Here is a 24,612-nt window from a genome sequence, read left to right on the forward strand (position 1 = left end):
GATTGGATTAGATTATTGCGATAATGATTAATTAATTTTGATGATCTCACATGAATATACTTTTGATTCATCTTTTTTACGTGAATCTAAAGTTCAACGTACTGTAGAAGATTTTTCATGTTTTCTTCCAAGGTCGAATTAAGCGAACGTTTTACATTCCCAGTTTACATAATATATATAGGTCATAGTATTACTTGGGTATGGTAATATGCGTAGGTGGAATCCAGTTTTTAAGAAAAAGACTTTCCGAACGTATAAACTCGAGCGATTTGTTAAATACGAATTAGATACGGCAGTTTGTAATTTTCCTTTCTTTTTTCGCAATCTGTCTGGGTCCTAAACATTCATATTATTTCTTTACAATAATTTTCATAATATTTATACACATAAATCAAAAACAAATATATATAATATAACCATAATGTCTTAAAAAAAAAGCTTTGATAAAAATATAAAAGTAAAACAAAAATTTGGCCGCGATACAAAAATTGTAATAATTATTTTCTAAAATATATTTTACAATATTGTATTTCATATTAACATGTTACGTACTAAATAATATTATAGTAGATCTTGGATATAGAAATTTGCATACTTTGTAACGACATAGTGGAGATAAAAAAAAAATGAATGCAAGATTTGACCTTGGAAAAGAATAAATGAGAAAAGAATGCGACCGAGGTTGAAGATTGATCGAATAGTTTATTTGCAATATGATGAGGGAAGAAGAAATTCAAGTGTAAGAGAGTGAGAGATTGAGAAGGGGTGAAAGGGAAGAAGGAATGGAAGGGAAGGAGGAGGAGAGGGAAGGGGGACTCGAGTTAAATGTAAGTGTATCTCGTAAAGTAGGAGAATGAAGCAAAAGGCGAATCACCATCATCGCATGTTGCGTAGGTAGGAGGTGTATATATGCACATATACTTACATACACCTTTAGAGAGTTTACCAGGTATACATCGAACAGTTCGAGCGGACAGTCACCTTTTTGTTTCGAGACCGAGAGGATCTATCTGGTAAACTCTAAGTTGTTACAGATTCATCGATTTGTTATATTAATCTACAATTCTTTCCACTGGGGGGGTAAGTTTCTTTTTAATTTTATTTTTGTTAATACTTTTTCTTGTTTTTTTATTTTTTTCAATTTTTATCTCATATCTGTCTCATTATTTTTAGCAATTCGAGATAGGTTTTTTTTTTGTTTATTTTTATACCACATATTTAATTCATTTAACTTTATTTTTATATATATAATTAAAATGTACATTTCGAATTATTTTCTCTCTAAATAACTATGTTGTTGCATATATAATAATTGATATTTAAGAAAAAAGATTATCGAACTGAAATAATGCGATGTAATACGATCGAAGAAAAAAATTAATAAAAAAAAAAAAAAGAAAAAAAAGAAGTGAAAATATTTGATTAACCACAAAGAAAATGGTGCCGATAAAGTAACCCCGTTACTAACGCTATAGTTTCACAGGAATATCAAGCACGAATATTACGCAAGGGAATATAACTGGGCGTCCAGTTCACCTCGGTTCTCCTGCAAAACTTCTCTTGCTTCATACTGATTGCATTCAAATTGATTAACTCTCGTATTATCATTTAATTTTACGTTTGAGAAAGTCCCAATTATTTTTGACTAAAAGACAAAGAAAACGAAACAAAACAAAACGAGAAAAAAAATTGAAAGAAAAAAATGAACGATTCACGAGATGTGAAGTTTCTTAACAAATTGTTTTTTTTTTTTATTAATCTAATTATATGCTTGAAATAAACGAATAGTGAAGATGTTAAGATGATTTGAAGGGTTGAATTTATTTATTTATTTATATCGTAAATAATTATTGTCTTTTCTTTTTTTTTCTTTTTTTTTTTTGTTGAAATATAATTGCAGAGATTATTTGGAAGATAAGAGGGAGAATAATCGATCGGATTCGGCTCAAAGACTATGAGTCGAACGTTGTTGTTGGTGTGTACGTTGTTGTTGGCTTTGACCAACGCAAATGTCATTTCGACAGCATGGCAACCAGTCCCTTCACCTATTGGACCAAGCATGAGTGTCCTTCGACAGGAAGCAACACTTTATGGAAACTTACCATCAACTAATTCCCATTACGATATCGATGGACAGCTGATCGATTTATCTCACGAACAAGAACAACAATGTTCTTTGTACAAAATTTCTATGAGCCAACAATTTTATTTTGAGGTATCCTCTTTTCTTCATTTTTTATTCATTCATTCGTTTATGTTTATAACGGTTTTCATAATTAATCTAATTAAGTTCCATTCATTTTTGTATTTACTTTCAATAGTCTTTTTATTAGGAAGTATACTTTTGGTCGTGTTACGTAATTAGTAGTTACATATATTTATCAATATTTAAATCAATTTATTTATTAGATAATATCTAATATTATTCCTCCCACAGAAATCATTTAAAAGTTTCTTTCTCTTATTTTTTGTTTAATAAATGTATTAATAAACCTTGACCTTTATTTTTTTTAATCAGGAAATATATTTCTAGTAATTGTATAAACGTTAATTAAACACATTTATAATAACTTTAATTCTATTTTTCATAAACTCGTTCGATTTTATTTTAATTATACAAAAGTATATACTTCATGTAAAAAAAATGATAGAAATGAATATAATAAAAATTTCGATAATTGTTAAATCAGCAGAGTATTGTATAAAGAAACAAGTTGCAATTCATGGTTCGGTTGAAAATCTCCTTTTTTCTTTCATAATATCTTGTCTCACTTTTTTTTCAACCTAATTTGCTCACACACAGATGCGTATACTTTTTCTCGTTTAAATAACACTCGAATCTTTGTTTTTTTTCTTTTACATTTATTTATTTATTTTTTTGTTTATTTTTTGCAGTATATTCATTACAAGATCGACTTGCCGAATATGAAAGAGTTTACTCTTTGTATGTGGTCCAAGTTTCACAATCATACCAATGATCATCCTTTGTTTTCTTATGCAGGTGAGAACGTCACTTATGTGTCTTCTTTTTCTATCTTTCACTTTTTTCTCACTTTTCTTTTCTTTTCTTTTCTTTTTCCTTACTTCCCTTTCACCTTGCATTTCGCTTGATGCGTATAAATTAAGCCAGGGAAAGTCTCTCTTCCGTTCTTCTCTTGTAATATCTCTTTCGATACATATCCAATGTATGATCGATCGAAGTTTTAATTAATGGTTCATCGAATATTATTCGGACAAATTTTGTCTTTATTTAAATATAATAATCAAATATATATTTTTTGGATTTATATTTTACTATGAATATTTATATATTTCAAGTAAAGTGTGATATAATTTTTATTATTATAATTATTTATTTAGGATTTTAATAAATATATAATGAATTAATTTTTATTATTGATTTTAATTATTTGTTTTACGCGAAAGTGTACGGCGTGTAATCGAAAAAATATAGGTATGTATGATATATGAAATGAATCTGTAGAGTTATTACAGGTGAGTTATCAAAATAACGAAAGCCACTTTCCAAAGCGAATTTTAGAAAGGCACTACTAACATTCAACATTTAATGTTTTAACTCAGACGCTTCGTTTCGTTTCGTTTCGTTTAAGTTTCGTTTCGCGGTAAAGTCACCTTCGCTTTTCCCATCGTCATCGAATCGTTCACATACTCGATGTAATAGTATGTACACCTAAGTATATATGTAAAAGTAGATTTTCATGTACCGTTATATATAGTAAATTATAAACTTTGATAGAAATTGAAAAAAATCTTTTAAGTCGTTAAAGAAACTTTCTAGTCATCTATGGGTTTTTTTTATAGATATCGTCTTATATGTTTATATTAAGTTTGATTTATGTTAAATACTCATTCCCTCAAATTTATATACAATTATTTATACTCCTATAAAAGATATTTTTATCGATTGAAGAAAATAAATGACGAATTTATTTGAAATTGCAAAGAAATGATTTATACAATTTTCTAAGTGATTTCATGACAAATTCTAGATTAATACTTTGCGAGATGTATTTTTAGACGCGTTTAATTTTATGATCTGTAAAAAACGTATGCATAAAAAATTTTGGAAGTGTATTAAAAATTGTTAAAATTATCTAAAAACTTTAAGCACACGTGTATTTTACGATTGATTTATGTGAATTAATTCTACAAAGAGTGCATACCAATGTTAATAATCTTATCAAAATATTTTATTTCAATTTTATTGTATGATGACAAATTATTTTTAAATAAATAGAGTAGAAATTTCAAATGATTTATGTGTGATTTACAAAATGAGCCTTGTTTCTAGTTTCTTAATTACTATTTTACGAGATTTTTTTAATCTCGTATACTTTATAATTTGCAATCACAAAAAAAAAAGCAATTAATTTTTTTAAATCACCCAAGAATATTTGACCCATCTTATAGGATGTATAAAACGTGATTTCCTTACTTTATTATAGGATTTTAGAAATATAATTAGTAAAGATCGATAAAAATGTTATTACGTCGTCATTATATCATTCTGAAAGTTAATTTTTCGTTTCGATTTAGGTCGCTCTTTATTATGATCGATGGTTCTATCAAATATATATATATATGAAATGATCTATTTAAAAAAAATCTACAAACTCGTTATTACATCATCTTTATTATTTCATAAAAGATAGCGTTATGTAACGATTTAATTAATTCCGATGATGTGATCGAAAATGATCTAAAAATACACATCGAAAGATATAAATTGATACGTATTAAATAAAAATTATATTCAATTCCAAAAATTCCCTTAATTTATTATAGATCAAACTATAGATCATCATTTAAAAAAAAAAACTATCGATTCAATATAAAAATTAAATCGTAATTATTTCATTTATTACAGATCACACACACACAAATTCTAGATTATTCTATATCAATTATAAAATACTCATATCACTTATATTTTCGATTAGAAATGAAATTTTGAACATAATATCATTTTACTACAGATCAAACTAGAAATCATTTCATATCTTCTATTCGATTAGAAATCAAAATCCAAATATTGTTTTATTACAAATGAAACTACACAAAATGCTTATTAAAAAATTCTGATTATTCTTATTATTTTCAGTTGGTGATCAGCCACGAGGTATTCTATCATGGGTAGCCAACACACCAAGAAGTTCGTATTTCATGATGAACGTGGATGGTCACAACTTGTATAGATTGAATTATCCTTTGAGACTTAACAAATGGTACCACTCTTGTCAGAGTTGGAATGGCCGTACCGGAGAATGGCAGATTTGGGTCAACGACGAGCGTGTAGGTCGTGGGTTCAACAACAGGGTAAGCGAACATTGTCTTTTATCTCTAAGATAAAGAACCTACCCTCTTTCTTTCTCTCTCTCTCTCTCTCTCTTTTTCTCTCACACTTTCTCACTTTTTCATTCTTTTTTCTTTTCATTTTTTTTGTCCATGCATAATACGTCACCTTCTTCATAGAGTATACTGTAAGAAAACTGAGATTTCTTAAATAAACCCTTCCTCCTACCACGAACCCTTTTGTTCGAATTATTCTTCTTTCTTTTTTTATTTTTATTTCCTTTTTTATCCTGATCGATTTATTTATGTATATGCGTGTAGTTACGTGTCTTGTTTTAATTGCTCGTACGTTGTTATTATATGTTTTTTCATTTATTTTTTGTTTTATTTTTATTATAGAATATTTATCGATTTTGTTTTATTCAATAATATTGGCCATTGTGTATAATTTAATGTTTAAATATAATAATTAATATAATAGTTTTGTACAATAGATTAATATATATCTTCATAGTTAATAATTATTAACTATTGATGATAAAATACTCTATTTGCTTTTTAACAATTTACATGTTGATTAATCTTGTCGTTTAGATTATGTTTCTTTTTCCATCTTGTTGTTAGATTAAATGTCACTGTTTTTAAGAATGTATTAGATGACACAGTAAAAAGGTTCATACTATTTATGCTTTGAGTGATTCGATCGAATGTTACACACGCGCATTATTATTATATAATCCATCATGTAAGTTTTACTTATTCATTTGCTTTCGAGGTCGGTGAAAGGCTCTTGAATTTCAAATGATCGTTTTTATTGTCGGTATTATTATTTTTATTGCTTATTGCACTTTGATTGTCCTTTGATGTGTTCTATTAAAGCAAAATTAATTCTCCTTATGGTATAATAAAAAAAAACCTTATAGAATGTGATCAACATTTTTTCATATCTCAAATGATCATTTATATTAACGATTACTATTATTATTATTATTATTATTATAAAATTAACATAAAAGAAAGTCAAATTCACAGACGCATTTGAAGATCATGTAATTATCGATGATGCTTTTTTACTGGATTATAATTTGTAGAGAGAAAAAAAGTGTATAAAAAAAAATTTGACTGACAGACAGGAATAAAAAAAAAAGGGAGGAAAAGAGATGAATTTTGTTTGTTTGTTTGTTTTTTTTTTTCTTTTAAAGTCGACGTTTAGGTTCCATAAAGGTATAGAAAGTAGGAGTGTACCTGTCATTAATAAAAGAAATGGGAAAAAGATTTGGAGAGGGGAGTAACGATCGCGTGAGCAGAGTAAATACACATACGAGATATATATGTATATACTAATAAAAATTAGTACTAGAGACGGTATTACTGTTACTATTACTACTACTGCTATAATAGATAGTTAGATAGTAGTGGTTGTTAGGAAGTAGAGGCAGTACACCTGGAAATGATTCTTGACTTATCGTTCGTCGAGTGGCTCGTCGTTCTTGAAAGTCGGTGCACCGTGACGAATGCACTCGAGAGAAAGTGGCCTTTGGAAAATTACAAATTACCAAAGACACATATCGATCTGGGGTCAATGTGAAGGCAAATCGAAACTCCCAATTACTACATTCGTTTTATTTTATTTTCTATTTCATTTTTCTTCTTTTTCTTTTTAATTACATTTTTATGTATCACGTTTCAAATACTCCTTCGAAATTTTGTACAATTTATTTCTCAAGTCAAATACGTTTAATATCGTACTTTCAACGTCAATTTTTATTTACAATACTTTGTTTCTTTTTTATCGTAACTTCAACACACATTTCAACTTTCTCACAATTTATATCTCTATTATTATTATATATTTTTATTATTATGAAATTATAATTATTTAAAAGTTCTTTGATGATTATCGTAATTAATTATACTTTTTTTTTACGATCGTTATTAAATTTATTTTCAATTACATTTCATATGATATTCATCATATGAATATAAATTATTTCATTTTAGATCGTACTAATTATGGAATTCGTATTAACGTAGGAATTTGTTTGAACATTTCAGTTGGTCGGTCACGTCATCAAAGGTGGTGGTATTCCAATATCAGGTCAAGAGCAACGCCAATTGGGTGGTGGCTTTTTAGAAGGGGAAGGTTCTCCACCAGGTGAGTTATTCAAAGTATAGGACAATTCCTACCGATCGATCTGATATTATTTACCTCCTTCTCTCTCAATTTCAATCTCTAATTAAACGAACTTTATTTGTGTATTAGGTTGTGTTGTGTAATTGATTAATTTTCAAGTCGACATAATAATTAGACGTCGTTATTATTTTAATTTCATCTAGTCCTAATTAAGAAAAGAAAATTAGATCAAATTTTTGATCGAATATTTTTCATATTATTTTTATTCATTAAATAACTTACGTATAAAATTATAAGAAAAATTTCTGTTTTTTTTTTTTACTGAAGCAAATTATAATAATTTATGTCGCGTAACAACTTTCAACACGAATATAATATTTAATAAAATATATATTTATATTCAATTATCCAACAACCTTAATTAATTATTTATTCTAATACATTATGAAGAAATTGTCTTTTACAAATTACAGGATCAGGAGGAATGTTAGGAGAAATAACAATGGTTCAGTTATACAGTGTTGCTTTGACAGCTGGAAAAGCTCACAAAGATCACAAACATCATCATGCTCATCATTACGAACACGACACAACAAATAACACCCCAAGGCCAACGACAAGACAACCAGTTACGGGACCACCCCTGCCACTTAATCCATTCTTAACTGCGGGTCAAATTAATCCTCAAGTATGTCGTGACAATTAATAAATAAAATCTGGATGTCTCATTAAAAAAAAAAAAAAAAAAAAMAACATTTACTAACATTTGAATATTTTGAATTTAGGTGAAGATTAATCCAGGTGCACCGTTGCAAATAGTTAGAAACGGAGTGATCGTACGTCATCCAGCATTACCACCCCAAAGAGAATCACCAGCCCAACCCTTTCCCCCAGCCAATCTTGAAAATCTTTCAACAATTCTACCATTTGTTTCGCCGTCGCCATCCTTGCCAGTTACTTTGCCACAAGATTCAGCAAGCGTTTATGTCAATATTTTAGGCAGACCTACCATAGCTTATCATGAACTTTTTAAAAGAGAGAAAAACCTATCGAAGAGGGAAAATCTTGAGGATAAAATCGATGCAATGGTTACGTCATCGTCCACTTCACTTGACAACAGCGATAACAAAGTTTGTTTCAATTTGATCATAATGAAATTTCGTATAAGTTCAACCCACGTTTTCAACGCATTTCTTTTCTCTTATTTTCTTTATTATTTGTATATTTTTTAGGTGAAATTTCTACCAAGGACCAGAGAAGAGGAATCAGAAAAAGAAGGGAAAATACAATTAAAGGAGAAAAAAAAGAGAGGAATATTACAATTGTCGGACGGTTTATTGTTAGATGACAATTATCCTGTCGCCCAAGGTTTAGACAATAATTATTTATCCGGTTTAGCCAATTTCGATCTTCAATTGGTCAAACAAGATAATAAAGATGACGAAAGAGAACCAGCCGAAGCTGAAGTTAAAAGGATCATGGATATTTGCGATGGCTGTGCCGAAGAACCTTTTGAGAAAGCCCTCATTATGGGATGGAGATCTGTACCTAAAAAGGTTTACTCTGGGGCTTTTTATTTACCTGCCGTGCAGGTTTGCAAAGCTTTTTAAACATTTATTTCCTTTCTTAATTGTTTTCTTCGAAGAAAATTCAATATTCGAAACCTCAACGACAGGGTATCACCAAGCCTATAAATATGGCTGATAGATAATCTCATCCCCATCTTTAACGATAGATAATTATTTTCTAAACGTAAATTATTGAGAAATTCTAATGAATTTTTTTTTCTGTTTTTTTTTTTTCATTTCGAAGATCACGTCGAAAAATTCCATTGTTTTTATTTTGTTTTATTTTCTTATAGATAATTTGGAAATACAGTATTATCTCGGTTAGATAATTATTATATCATTTTGTTGTTGTCGTTCTATCATAATAAGGGACGAAAGTTTTTCAGACAAATTTCAAATAGGGTTATTCACCACTTAAGTCCATAGTACCTAAGTTTACATTACGAGATGAAATTTTTGATTATATCTTTTTTGTAAGATAAGAAGAAAAATTCTTCTCTTCGTGTATATACATTATACTGTAGTTATCATTATAATAATATGTTTAAAATATTATAGAAATTAATATTGCTTAAAAAAAAAGGAAAAAAGGAAAAAAAGGAAAGTTTTTCTTTCTTACCTTGCTCTTGTGAATATGTTGATGTTGATACTCGCTGTCAAATTCAGGCTCACTGAAATAACTTTGATCCTCCCAATGAGGTGGTAGTCCTCCACCTCCTGGTATACCCAAAGGTCCTGGCATTCCAGCTACTCCGTCGGCACTTTCGAAAAGTTTTAATACGCTTCTGTCCCTTATATCACGTAGATGTAACCTAAGAATCGAGATCGAAATCAAATGTTATTATTATAGATAGGATCGATAGAAATGTTGTTGCTTTTAAAGTTAGATCTTCTATTTGTGTGAAATATTTTGGATGCTGATTCGAAATTGTGACTATTGTTTCGTTTTATTAAACATAATTTTAAGTACACACATATCAAAGATTTATAAAATTTGTTAGAAAACCATAATAAAAAATATATACTTAACGGTTTAATTATAATAGTATATGTACTGTAGAAAAAGATTCTAATTTTTGGTATACTAATATATAAAAATTATAATTTAAACAAACTAATATTTTATACCATAATTTATAAACTACAGATTATACTATTTTATCGAATTAGTTTGTTAAATATAATCGAGAATAGGTTGACAGCTTCCAAAGCTACAGATCTAAGCTTTTGTTTTTCTTTTCTCGAAGACTATTTTATTTAACATTAATTTTAAAGAAAAAGAAATGTAATTAAAACGTAAAAGAGTTAGTCTCTCACCTATGATCCTCTAGTTCATAGAAGACGTTTTTGTTACTATCGTGAATGTAAACCTTGACATGAGGACTGTCGAGATATTCCATAGTTAACTGTTTAGGAAAGCTTCTGACGAAGAGAGCTTTTACAGTATCTATGCTGGTTATTTCGTTTGGGAGAAGTGCCCTCTTCGTCTCGTTCCTGTACTGTAGGAACACCAGTCCTGGGGAATCGTCAACAGAAACGAATCGTTCTATCAGTGAAAACGTTTTTCAACGTCACCTCATTTAAAACATTTCTAAGCTTCCATTTACGTAAGATTTTTACCTATTATATGCACGTACATATGGGTATATTCATCCACAATATTACTATATATTTACCAAACAAGTATTTACTTCTCTAAAACACAGTTTTTTCTTACTTATAATATCGTATCACGAAAGAAAAAGTTACCTTACAAATTCGGGATAAAAAAGTATACTTGACCTTAAAAAATTAACTAGAATCCGATAAATTTACTATAAACATTGGGTTCGTATTTAAACACAATATATTATATTATCGTAGATCGTGAGTAATCTAACTAATTTAAAAAAATTAAACTAGATAATTTTGATTTATCTTCATACGTACATACATAGGCAAATTTATCTATAGTAATAGTAATAATAATAATAATAAAAATAATAGATAATAAATTATGCTCGTGGGTCGTGAGTTACCTAATGGTCGTTCCAAAGTTTTGCTAGGAGTTCGGACAACGGGTAGACTACTTCTTTGTTTTCCACCCCTACGAAATCCAGTGCTGGAGGTTTCAACTTCGGACATGATTCCTGGATCATCGTCGAATAACATGGCTGACGAGGTTGGTGTATAACCACGAAGAAGAGGCGACTGAAATAAATAATCCCATTAATTATTACGAATCAAATTTTACAAATGTTTATTTTTTTTTTCATCATAAACTTATTAAACTACGGAACAATAAAGCACAGTGATCAAAAAAGAAACAAGGAATTTACTCATGCAATCGTGCCACGTTTAGATGCTTGTGAATTACAAACGTAAAAAAGAATCCAAAATATATAACACAACACGTTTAAGGATCATTTTTAACGTAAACTAGATTAAATTAAAAGGGACAGAAAAAGAAAATAATAAAATTACCTTTCTCTGGCGAGACTTGGTCCCCATCTGTAGCACAGCAAGGCAGGTACACGGAAACACACATACAAGTAAACCAGTTAGACGTGTAAAAAAACACACACACACACACATACGGGATGATTCCAAAGTTCTTGAGTAATTTTTTAAATCATTAAAATTAAATATTTTTTATTTTTTTTTCTGTTCTATTCTTTCTTTTGAAATTCTTTTGAACAAAAAGGCAGAAAGTATAGACAAAAAGAAAAGATAGTTAAAAAATTAGCAAAAATAATTATTTACAAAACAGGCGCGAGCATGAGTGGTTAATATATTCATTAATAAATAAAAAAAAATAATAATAAAAAGAGAAGAAAAAGATAATTAGAGTATAATTAGGAAAAAATTCATACTTACGCGTACCGTTAATTACGACATTAGCGTGATCGAAAAAAAAGAGGGAAAAAAGATGTAAATTCCCTTCGACAATTATTCATATTCTTTATACAAATAATTGAAATGAATTTTTGTCTCATTTTCTTTCACTCGTTTCACCGGTTGCAATTATCGGTACACGTATAAAAATTTAGATTAAGATTACAAAAATATAGGGTAGATAAATAATAACAATTTATTAATAATACGTACGTTTTAGGAATTATGGGGTTCCTTCGAGCTTTACTTAGAGTATTTTTAAATTGAGAAATATTCACAAGGAAAGACGACAGACTTTGTCTCGTTCGTGACAAAGACGCGAATGAGAACGAATATATATATATATATATATATATATTTGTGTGTGCGTGTGTGTGTGCATAGTTAATTAACTGCTTCCCTTCGTTAGATTCCTCCTTTCCTTCTTCATACATACATATCATCGTTCAACCTCGTAAAAGCGTCTCACGTCTTTCCTTGATCCGTTATAATATGAAGTATATCATTATTTTCCTTTTTTACCCTCCCTTTTTCTTTTTTGCTAACCTTTTGCACTATGAGATCACTTGCTACGTCCTAATAATTCACTGAATTCATTCTGATCAAACAGTTAAAATGTTTGTTCTTGGAAACAGTTAATTAATCGCAATTACTTTAATTAATTGTTTAGAAATGAAAAATGAACAAAAAAAAACACGTATGTGCATACACGCGTAAACCTATTCAAGGCAAAATGTTTAATTCCAGTAATATTTTGTTCTGTTTAGAAAACACGATGAAAAATTTCTATTCAGATTTCAAAATAAACGTTGCTGTGGCCTTGATGGGGTTGAGTTGCAAAAGGTTAGGAAAAAAATGATATTTATTGTCTCGAAAAAAGAAGAAAGTAGGAGAATAATAATAATAATAATAAGATAAATATGAAAAAAGTAAAATTTTGGGAAAAATAATGGAATTGTATGCGTAATTGATTGACATGTTGCACGAGCAAAGATTCACCTCGAGATCCATGGTGCCGTATTGGCTGTGGGGTGGCGGCAAGTGACGGGGATGAAGGGGGTGCAATTGTTGGCCCCCGGCGTTGAACTGTTGATGATGAAGAGACGGTTGATGATCACCACCAAGGGTGTGCCTTCTGGGTTCGTCCCTCGAACGGCTCCCACCTCCTCCACCTGCCCTTCCTCCACCACTTCCAATCTCGTTTCCTCCAACACCACCGATACCACCACTACCAACCACGCCAATTCCTGGACCACCACCTCCTCCCCCTCCTCCTCCTCCTCCTCCCCCTCCACCTCCGCCACCACCACCGATGCTTCCTCCACCTCCCCCGATACTTCGTCTACCCGGTGTGAGGGTAAGCTCGTTCGAGCCAACTTCACCCTCCACCCTGCCGGATCCACCTGGAAAATAAATTCAATTATTTCCTTTAATAAACTTTCATCATTTATTTACATATTCCAGTTATTAGATTACTTGCTAGATCTACTATTTTTTTTCTTCTTTTTTTTTTGAAAAAAAAAAAAACAAAGTGGAACATGTTGACTATAAATTGTTCGTTATAATGGTCGATAATAAATAATTAATTCGGTAAATATCTTTAATAAGTTCTGATAGTATATAAATTAAATGAAAATATAAAAGAAATTATGCAACGACCCCTTGATTAGCAGGGTCATAGATTTTTCTTGAAATTAGTTGTAATTGAATTATATTATGATTGGTCAACGAGTCCCGTTCTCGTGTTATTTAAATAGGAAAAGCAGTAGCAAGCTATTAAAAAAGAAAAATTATACTACCCATTGACTAATATATTTGAATTTTTAGGAAAAATTTGACTTTTTTTTATGGTATGATACTTCAATTGAATTTTTTCTTTATTCTTTATGGAAAGACTAGAATAAGTTCGCTTAGAAGTTGCTAGAAATAGATTAGGTGTTGGTAAAACCATGCGTAAAGGCTTTTACTTCTCAACGCCAAAAATAGTCCAAGCGTTTCATATGCATAATATGTTTTTTCTTTTTAGATTATTCAGCAGCTACATCATCAACAATTTTGATTTTCGTAAATTATAATATCTGTTTATAGTATTATAAGATCACATAAATTGCAATATATGATAGGGAGATAAGAAAGATCATTAACAAATTATTTTCCTTGTTATCTCTCTCTCCGACCGGAAGAATAAATCATTATTAAATAGGATGATTATTTTCTGTGATAAAATCAAACGAATTTGAAATGGGAATACGCGAAATTGTCATAGTTGAAAATTTGTTCCCAATGAAAATAGGTCGGTTGTTTGCTAACTCTGACGACGACGACGACGAGGATGAGGATGAGGATGAGGATGAGGATGAGGACGAGGATGACGACGTCAACGTGGTCAAAAAGGGGCCATGGAGTTAGCTCGGTGCTGAACTAACGAACGAGAGATAGGGTGGGAGGTGGAAGGAGGAGGAGGAGGAGGAGGATGGCAGCTTCTGTTCGGCATGGCGTCGTTGAGTCTATCGTCCAATTAATGACGAGACTCGAATTCTGGTACGCGAGAGAGAACGTTAGCCAAAGAGCAACGTATCTCTGGATTGTAGTTTCCTATGCATGCTTCGCGGATTTCAAGTAGCATGATCTAGTCACTAGAACATCGGATATTTCTAACGTTGAATATCACATTAATTGGATGTAATAATATTTGTAATATTATTTCCTATTTATTAATTGTATTGTATTATTTTCATAGGGGGGGGGGAGTATTGAGTTTGGTTATTGTAATTAGTATTGATTATTGCTAATTCGGATTTGTAGAATTGGTTATTAAGATTCTAAAATGAATCTTTTTATCTCGTTTCAAAATTCTATGTTAAATTATTATTCTTTTTATTTGTCAGTTATTTACATTAAATTGAATTATTGTAATTAGTATTCGATATTAAACATTTTTATTTTGATATTTAATGTTCGTCTCATTTTGATAGTAAAAAAGAAATTCTATAAAAATATCTGTCAGATATTTTTACTGTGGCATAAATTACGTGCGCAAACGATGACGTAAATATGACATTGTATATATATATCATATCATTTTTAAACGCTCCTATTATTTTTTAACTTTTTTTTTTATTTATATACGTGCGTATATACTTAGCTAAGTTATTATTATTATTATTAATATGAAATATCGAACATTTAGATTTTTACTATTCATGATGATGATGGTAGATACATTAAAAGTTTAGTTAAACGTTTTTCCTCTTTTATCCAAAATTCTATAAAAATTTATCTCACTCTTCCTCCCTTTTTATCTCAATCTATCTCGTTCAATCTATTTACGTATCATTGATTAATCTTCTTATCGCGTTCGAAGCGCGTTTTACGATTAGAAACTCGACATGAAACGTTAACTTTAGATCACTTTTTCTTCTCACTCGAATAATTTCATTCATCAATTTCAATGACAATAATCTCGAGTAATCGATCGAAATCTAATATGTATATGTAATTTCAAAGACACAATTATAGACAAATGACAATTAAAAAAAAATCATTCAAGTTTTACTACCTTTCGGTCAATGATTTAAATGTTTCACAATTTCCTGTGGTTTTCTTAATGACTTAATGAAAATAAAAAACTAATCACTCGGATATAAAGAAAATGAAAGAAACTAAAACTTCTCTCAAACTCGTGATCATTGAAATTTCATTAAATTATTTAATAATTTAATAACGAACACTAATTTCAATAGTTAAATTATTCTACTCGAAACAATTATTAATCACTGAGAAGAACAATGAAAAATGACGAAAAATGTTTATCAAAGTGAGGATAATGATAATCGAACTATAGCAACTATACTTGTAATATAATATAATACCCGAAGAGTAGAAAATGGCAGTATAGTTAAGTTTGGTCAGAGTTGTGACGGAACGAGGGCACGATGCGTACTGCGAGAGTAAAGTTTATTTTCAGAGACGTGAACGCGTGCTAGCGTCAGAAATCTAATCTATCGGTCGGAAATTCAACGATAACGATGTGTGGGAGAGAGATATCGAGATATATCTCGTTAGAACGAAATATATATATAGAGATAGAGATTGATAGATAAATAGATGGATAGATAATGTGTATGTGTATATATATGAAAGAAAGAGAGAGAGAGAGAGAGAGTGCGTGTGTGTGTGTGAGAAATAGTAATGGCAATGGCCGTTTCAAATCGATCGATTCTCAACGAGCTGTCCACGATTAGGGTGATATCTTGAGGGATAGATACCAAAGCCTGGACAAACTGTTGCGCGTAGTGTTTGTTCTTTAAGTACATCAACGATGCGCTCGATCGTGGAAAGGAGAGGAGAGGAGAGGAAAGAGAAGGGAATGAGTCTCTCTCTCTCTCTCTCTCTCTCTCTTTCTCTTGAAATGGTCGTCTTTAAATAGACGGAAGGAGACCGTCTACTACGCTTAAGGAAATCTTAGAAGAGCGCGTTAGGTTCGATGTACGCGCAACATACGACCATGATCGTGATCGTGATAGTAATTCTTTTCCATCGTGATCCAGTCAACTTTATATTGGACAGAATGAGGATGAGCTTTTGAAAAAAAGGAAGCCACGAAAGTTTAGATCTTTTGTCTGATTTTTGGGAGGATTTGAAATTTCTAAATGTCAAGGGATAAAGGTTACTTCTCTAATGTTTATTAATCATTTTTTTCCTTTCCAGATAATTTTTTACAAAAGATCGTGATTAATAAGTTTATTATAGATTCAATGGAATAATTTTTTGGAACATTAAAAGTTCTGTTATTATTTTATTTTAGGATAGTACAGGTTAGAAATATTGGAGTAATTGTTAAGATCTTAAGTGTGCTAATGGTTAGAATAAATTATATTTTATTATAATAGATATATTTCACAGAGGATTTAAATCGTTATCGAGTCAATTATACTCGATGGGGAATATTTTATTACAAAATATATTATCCTATAAAGTCTTATTTCTAAACATCTTAATAAAAAATAAGATACTTCAAAATCGTTATTTTTCTAACTATAATTCGTAAGTGTTAATTCCAAATCTTTTCTTATTGTAAGAAGAATTAACACATGAAAAGATAGATCAATATCGTTTTAGGATTAAGTAAAACCACTGACAGACAGAGAGAGAGAGAGAGAAAAAGTGTTTGTATGCTGAATGAGAGAGTGAAAAATGAAGGGGAAAAAAAAAGAGAAAGAAATAAAGAAATAAAGTGTGTGTATATCTGTTTGAAATTAAAAGAGAGGAAGAGAGAAAGAAAGTGAATGTACATGATTGTAAGGGAGTAAAGGAGAGAGAGAGAGAGAGAGAGAGTGGGAGATGATAGTTTTTGAAGACACGATTTAGAGATGGAACTACCAACTGCATCGAATCGACTTTGCAAAAAAAAAGAAATGGGCAGAGAGGGTGCGAGGTGGGGTTGAAGGGAGAAGTCGATAGCCGATTAAGCTGCTATTTGTGCACGTTCCGAGAACGACTACGAGGGCTTTCTTTATTCCAACGGTACAGAAGGAGAGATAGATAGGTAGAGAGAGAGAGAGAGAGAGAGAGAGAGAGAGAGAGAATGAGAGAGAAAAAAATGGAGAGAGATAGAACTTAGGAACAATGGATGAAGGGTAGGGCAGAATCGAGCGAACGAATGAGAAGAGGTAGAAAGAAAGAAAGAAAGAAAAGAAGGAAGGAAGAAAGAGAGAGAAAGAGAGAAGCCTCCGGAGAGGTTGGCTATCGTTCGTCGACGTTGCATACATACAAACCCAGGCCTATTCCTTTAATTTCACCCTTCTGCAAACCCTCGACCAATGTACCAATGTCGTCGTCTACCATTCACCATCACTCGAGTTTCCATTCGTTTAAAAGAAAAAAAATAAAGTGTTGGGTATCTCTGGGTTGACGGGTAAAGGAATGTAAATATGAATGATTAGTTTTCTTTCTTTTTTTTTGTTTTTGTTTTTTTTTTTAGAGAGAGAAAGGAAACATTTATATTTGGGTTAGAAAAAAAGGTTACCCAAAGTCTATAAAAGTTTGATATTAATTATGTATAAAAGGTAAATTATTGGCGTTGTATAATTTTTTCGAGGGGGGAGTGAGGGGTTGTCTTATAGAGAGTATTATGAATTAATTTATTAGTTTTATATTTGCATTAGTTTTTAAAGGTAGGATTAAATTATGCGTTAAATTAGAGCTTAATTATTGTTTGATATAAGAGTTGTTTTATGGGTGGATTATATTAATATATTTGTTGGTTACTTTCGAGGGTTGGTAAGTGGATATTAATGAAAATAAAATGTAAAAATAATCAAAAGTCGTCTACACGAATGTAATTTAACTTTTCGAAAAAGAATAAATAAAAAGTCCTTCTACACAAACATTTAATTAAACTTATCGACAAAAAAATAATAAATAAAAAATATCATAGAGCAAAATTTAATTTAACTTCTTGAAAAAGTGATGAATAAAATATTGAAAACACATATCATAAAACAAAGTATATTAAATGCAAAATAAATAAATAAAAATGATTTATTTAAAAAACTTCGATCGAATAAAAAAAAGGATTAAAAAGAAATAAATAAAAAATATGACGATTACCGTCCAGCCAATATATTCATATTAAATCGAGTATTAATTTTGATCGTGTCATTGTTGACAACATTAGGAAGGATTTGAAAATAATATCGTAAAACATAGACAGGACGAAGAAGTAAATCGACGTTCCGGAAAACGGAAGAACGAGACGAACGCGTCATCGATCGGCCAGAGCTCTGAACGACGAGACCGACGGAAGCGAATCACGGACAAGCCTGATCGATTCGTTGCCATAAAACACACCATCAAACAAAATGCATTCATATATCTCTTTTTTTTTGTACAATCACATTTATCCAAAATTTTCGGCAAATAAATTTCGAAATCGTACTCTATGCGAACGATCTCCCACAATCATTAAACAAACACCATCCTGGAAAGTTTTAATTTTTTGTTGTCAACGAATGCATCGAGAGGAACATGCAAAATCATTCTGAGTAAATATCTATGCACTTATGGAATAAGGAATAAATTATTGATGAAGATTAAGCGTCCCGGTGTTTCTAACACGTGGTTTGTGACAAACTAATGACCCGCGCGTTATTTTTACGTGTTGGTGAAATAATCAAATTAATAAATACAAAAATTGTATGGTTGTTGTGTGGTTCGACGAGAAACAGGAAGAAAAAGAATAAGAAGAAGAAGAGAAGAAAGAGGAGGAAGAAGAAAAAGAAGAATAAGAGGAAGAAGAAGAAGACGAAGAAGAAATGTTGAGAGAATGAGTCTCTAGAGAAAGTCGAAAGAGTTAGTAGAAGAGTAGTAACCGTGACATTGAAAGGTGTCTCAGAGCAAGCGAGCGAGCAAGCGAGCGCCATTAATTCGCTTCGCTAAGTCTTTTCGTTCTTTCGCATCGATTATAAGAGAAAGACGAAGAGAATGAACGAGATGCTAAGATAGACGAATACAGATAAACGAAATACAAACTTAGAGAGGCTGACACAAATAATACTGAATACAAAAAATCAATTATTTATTATTTTTTCCTAAAAATACTTACGTCATATCCATTCGAAACTATTATTTAATACGATAAAAAAAAAATGGAAAAAAGCACTATGAGGAAAATAAATATCTCACTGATAGTTCAGAACCACCCCAGCCCCACTCCTCGTCGTCTCAAACTTAGAACAACTTTCGGAGTCAATCAAAAGCGAATAAATACAGAAATGTTTTTCCTTTTCTCATACATTGTACACGAATTAATTTCGTTCCTTACGATAAGAAATGAGAAATAACGCGTGTGACACGACGACCGTTCGTCGTAGCGACCGCCGCCGCCGCCTCCACCACCACCACCTTCACCATCATCATCATCACCACCACCAGCACCACCACCACCACCACCAACCCACCACCACACCACCACCACACCAGCGTCAACACACCGCCACCGCCACCACCACCGCCTCCGACGACGACGTCGCCACTATGCAAGAACCTTCTTCTCTCCCTTTACCCCTCAAATCCCCTCTTCGTTATCCACCACCCCCACCAGTCGTTACCTTCTCCTTTTACTACTTTTTTCCTTCCTCCTCCTACTCCTCCACCTCTTCCGTCTCACGAAATTCATCTATTGTCCGTCTCCAGCGCACGAGATCGAGCGTGCGCTGTTGCAGATTCGCATGATGCTAGTAGGGGTTAGGGGAATATCCGACGCCGACGCCAACGCTGACGCCGACGCCGACGCCGACGCCAACTACCATGCTTTTATAATCAATATTGGTTGTCGGAGAATTTGTGCTTGTGACATCTTTCTCTCTTTCTCTCTTTATTATATTCGAATATATTTTTAAAAACAATAATCAAAATAAATACAGATATGCAGTCTTTTTTTTTCAACCATCCTTCAAATTTACTTCATTTTTATTTCTCTCGTCACAAAAATATTTTAAGATAATAATTTTCTATACTTTTTTTTTTCAAATATTTTCTAAAGCAAAATTTCATAAAAGTTATATATTTATTATATAAAAAGTAAGAAAAAAATGATAAATAATAAACTGGAAAGAGGATTACAAAGTAAAGACATTTCCTCGCAATAAAGTTTAATATTATTCATACCGGACCAGTTTATGCGCTGAATATATTTTCAACGGGAAAAAGAGATTTTTATGGTGAATCTGTAAATTGAAAGCAAAGGGCGAAATTTGAGAAGGAAGGGAGAAAGATGAGAAGAAGAAAAGAAGAAGGAGGAGGAGGAGGAGAAGCATGAGGAGGAGGAGGAGGAGGAGGAGGAGGAAATTTCGATCGAGTCGATGCTCGCGCGTTTCCTTAGTTCGGCTCAGTTCGGTTTAACTCGGGACCATTCGGGCTCTCGACTCGATTCGCAATCGTCGACTCTGACTTTGTCATCTATCTACCAACCCTCCTCTTCTCCTCATTCCCCCACTCCCGCCTGAAAGTGGTGATAGGGTGTGGCGTGTCTCCAGTTTAAAAAGACTGCCACGCGGTTTGAAGTTTCGGTTAACGACCAATCGTGGCGCTAGCGTAGCAATGCTTTTCAACACTAGCGCTGTCCCTTTAAACTACAGTGACCTCTCTCGGGGTAAATGATACAACTTGTCGATATACCTTGACACTCTTTTTATCAACTGAGTTTTTTTCCAAAATACCTGCGAAAGTCCGCCATATTTTTTCTTTTTTTTTTTTTTTTTTCAAAAAATATTTAATCTCATTAAGTTTTGTTTTATCTATATAGTAGTATCTTGATATCAATAAATTATTTATTAGCCAGGCTAATAAAATATATCATAGTTTTAACATAATCTAGTATCAGTATAAATATAATTATACTTTCTATTGGTATTAATTATATTATATTTTAAATCTACGCTACTAATCCATTTAACGAGAATAAATCTAAATTAATACGAATTATTTTAGATAAATTCGAACAAAATATATGAAGAAATATAAAATGTTTCCATTAACATTGTTAGAGAGAGAATAAATATACTAGATATTTGATATTTGAAATAAAAGAAAAAAAATGTATAATATTAATGAATATGAATTTATATATGAAAATAGAAAGAGTGTATGTTAAAGTATTGTTGATTTGTAATGATAGTGTTGCTTGCAGATCATTGATATTGAGAATAGAAACGCTCGAAGGGGATGAAATCCGAACAAGGGAATGAAACCCAACAAACGCCTCGCCTATTCCAAAGGTTAACTTCTCCTATCTAACGCCTCTATTCGTTCAAATATAGAAAATAAATGTAACTCTGCTATTCGAGATTCAAATTTTATTTGTTCTTTTTTTTTTTTTTTAAAGATAAGAAGGTTTTTAAATAAAATGAAGAAGAATAAGAAAGGGAAAGAAATAAAGAGAAAGAAGGAGAAAGACTTACCGGTATCATTGGATTGTCGACCTTTTCCATCTGGATTCCACTCTTCCTCTGTAAAAAGAAGGAATACGTATAAAATTTATGAAAGGGTAAAAGGTGATTCTAGATGCTATCGATTCCCTACTTGGCAACGTTTTAACAGATAAAAAGGTAAAACTGTAGTATCTTTTTATTCTTTTATTTCCTTAGATATGTGTATGTCTTAAGCGTTCTATAGTATTTCATATTTTTCTTATATATGTCATACTTACAGTTGCTTATTTGACTAATTTAGAAACGAAATATTTAAAAAAAAAACAATAAAATATAAAATAATAAATATAAGAAGTAAACTATAAATTCTTCAACATTGTTCATATTTTATTTTCTATTTAGAGATAATAAAATATTTATAATATAAAATATTAATTATACAACATCGTTCGTATTATATTTGAAGATAATAAAATACCGAATAAAAATAGCGTACATCGCAATGTTTTTAAAAAACATTGTTTATAATTTAATATATAGAACAAAGTAATTTCAATATTTCTCGTAATATTTTCTAATGTAAATATAAAACTCTGTGCAACATATGGGGGAAAAAGTTGAACATTTGTATTTGATAAAAATAAAAAAGAAAAAAAATAATAATAATATAGATAAAAATAAGAGAAAAGAGGGAGGTATACGTCTCTCCTTTGAAATGGGTCGTGAAAGATAGTAATCGTACGTGTACGTTTATGGTACAGCCGTGCCATACCTAGTATATGCAGTTTGCATATTTCACAGGTAACGGGGCATACACCTACTCTTGTTTCCGCAGAACTCCGTAGGTATACAACGTTCGTAAATTTATAAGGATCCATGAGACGTACTCGTTCTACTCTCGTACGTTCTTCCTTGCTCACGAGGGAGATATGAATTTAGATTTACAACGCCATGACAACCTATTTTCCTTTCCAAGAACTTGTTATTAGGTCTATCGTTATTTAATCTATCGTTAATTGCACCATGAACCATGATATGCAACAACCAACACAGCTTTTTCAAAGTTCAAATTGAAAAGTTCATCTATTTTTTTCACCATTCATTTTTTTCATTTATTTATTGTCGTTATTAAAATAAATGGATGATAGTTAAGATATGAATTTGTGATTAAAAATCATCACTTGAAGAAAGGTCTATCTATTGTATTTTTATTAATAATTTTGTTATATATATTTATTTTACTCATTTTAAAAAGTGTATGGTAGGCCGAATTCAAATTGTAGAATAGAATTTTGAAAATTTGATGAATCTATCGTTACTGTACCACGACTCAGAATAAGCAACAATTATCGATTGGTTTATTAAAAGTTCAATTTATAAGGTTCATCTATTTTCACAAATAACATTTTCCCTTTTTCTTGTTTAAAATTACAAGAAATTTCAACTTGTTAATACTAGGAGCATAAAAAACGAGGAGAAGGATGATTAAAAAAATAAAGATAGGGGTAAGTAGAGGTTTGAAACAAGTTAAGTGCAAAGGTCAAGTCAAGCGACTAAATATCTTTTGGTATATTTACGGAATTAAAAAAAAAGAAAAAAGGAGGAAAGAAAAAAAATGAAATGAAGGGACCATTCTGGAGTGGTAAAGGAGATAAAAGGAAGGAGGAAAAGGTAAGAAAGTTCGCTCGAAGCTGTAAGCTCTCATCCCTACTTTCTTTCTTTTCATCGTTCCTCCTTTTCAGTAGCGTAACCCCGTTTACGACACCGACAAGAAACGTAGATCTTATTTTTATGTGTTTTTTTTCCTCCTTCTTCCTTTTCTTTTACTTCTTAGCACTTCCTTCAGTTTCTTTCTCGCGCCAAACTTATTTTTTTTTTTTCAAACGTATACGGAAGTATCTCGTTACGAACTAAAACCATAGCCGCCTTCGTTTTTCGTAATCAACAAATCTAAGTGAAATTTCAAACACTTCTATTTATTTTTTATTATTAATTTCTGACATAAACAAACAAATACAAAATATATGATCGATAATTAATTAGTTTTGCAATTTTATAAACTCAATTACGGAGCATCGAAACTTTCACCACTTGTTTTATTCTATTTAATCATTATAATTATATTTCTATAATAAAACATATATTTTTCTGGACAATAAATCCACCATAAAAAAATATTCATTCTTCGAACAGAACGCACCTAGAAAAATGAAAAATCAAAATTACGAATTTTCTAAATGGTTCAAGTAAATACAAAACAAAACAAATGATTAAATATGATCACAATTCAATAAGTTCAATTACTATAATTATTTGTATAACATTCGCATATCAAATTTATCCTTCGAACGAAAAAAGCATTTTGAAAAATGAACAAAATAGAGCTACGAAATTTTCAAATGGTATAAATACAAATGATTAATTTGAAAATATTTGTCTATTTCCCTTTTGTTGACGCAACGATCAATTAATAAAATAAAAATAAGTTGGGGAGGAGAAAACAAAACCGATTGTAAGAAGCAGCAGCCAAAGCAGTGCTATTATATTTTCTTCTCGATTTCCCAAGACTCGATGGTTGTTGGAAAGGGAAATAAGAAGTCTTGGTTAAGGGAAAAAGAAAGGCGCCGAACGTTCTTGTCGTTAAGCGACGATAAAAGCATCGTTATCAGAAGGGAAAATGACTTTTTATACAGGTCTGATAGCTTCAGATAACTTCGTATAACAGCTAGCTGCGAGATGAGAAATTTATTTATTCGATGAATCGTGGAAGAGCTTTGAGAGGTGGTTTAGG

The 24,612-nt window shown here is 30.9% G+C and overlaps 2 protein-coding genes across 24 annotated transcripts in view; one reads left to right on the forward strand and one right to left on the reverse strand.

The window, feature by feature from the left end:
* LOC106788411 overlaps positions 1-24,612 on the reverse strand; it is a 102,175-nt gene that overhangs the window by 44,344 nt on the left and 33,219 nt on the right. For 21 of the 23 annotated variants that reach the window (XM_014751641.1, XM_014751639.1, XM_014751636.1 and 18 more), the window contains exons 3-8: positions 21,852-21,899; positions 12,889-13,292; positions 11,479-11,505; positions 11,034-11,205; positions 10,333-10,543; positions 9,635-9,827 (exon numbers count right to left, since the gene is read on the reverse strand). In XM_014751641.1, coding sequence (XP_014607127.1) covers positions 9,635-9,827; positions 10,333-10,543; positions 11,034-11,205; positions 11,479-11,505; positions 12,889-13,292; positions 21,852-21,899 — 1,055 coding nt within the window. The remainder of the gene's footprint in view (positions 1-9,634; positions 9,828-10,332; positions 10,544-11,033; positions 11,206-11,478; positions 11,506-12,888; positions 13,293-21,851; positions 21,900-24,612) is intronic. The other 2 variants (XM_014751623.1, XM_014751627.1) reach the window with 2 other exon arrangements.
* Positions 7,863-9,527, forward strand: LOC106788414. The gene is made up of 3 exons (XM_014751645.1): positions 7,863-8,135; positions 8,233-8,577; positions 8,680-9,527. The coding sequence occupies exons 1-3, from the start codon at positions 7,932-7,934 to the stop codon at positions 9,055-9,057; spliced, it is 927 nt and encodes a 308-aa protein (XP_014607131.1). The 5' UTR covers positions 7,863-7,931; the 3' UTR covers positions 9,058-9,527.

Source organism: Polistes canadensis, unplaced genomic scaffold, assembly GCF_001313835.1.
Source record: "Polistes canadensis isolate GaletaPanama2010 unplaced genomic scaffold, ASM131383v1 scaffold_139, whole genome shotgun sequence".
NCBI lineage: Eukaryota > Metazoa > Arthropoda > Insecta > Hymenoptera > Vespidae > Polistes > Polistes canadensis.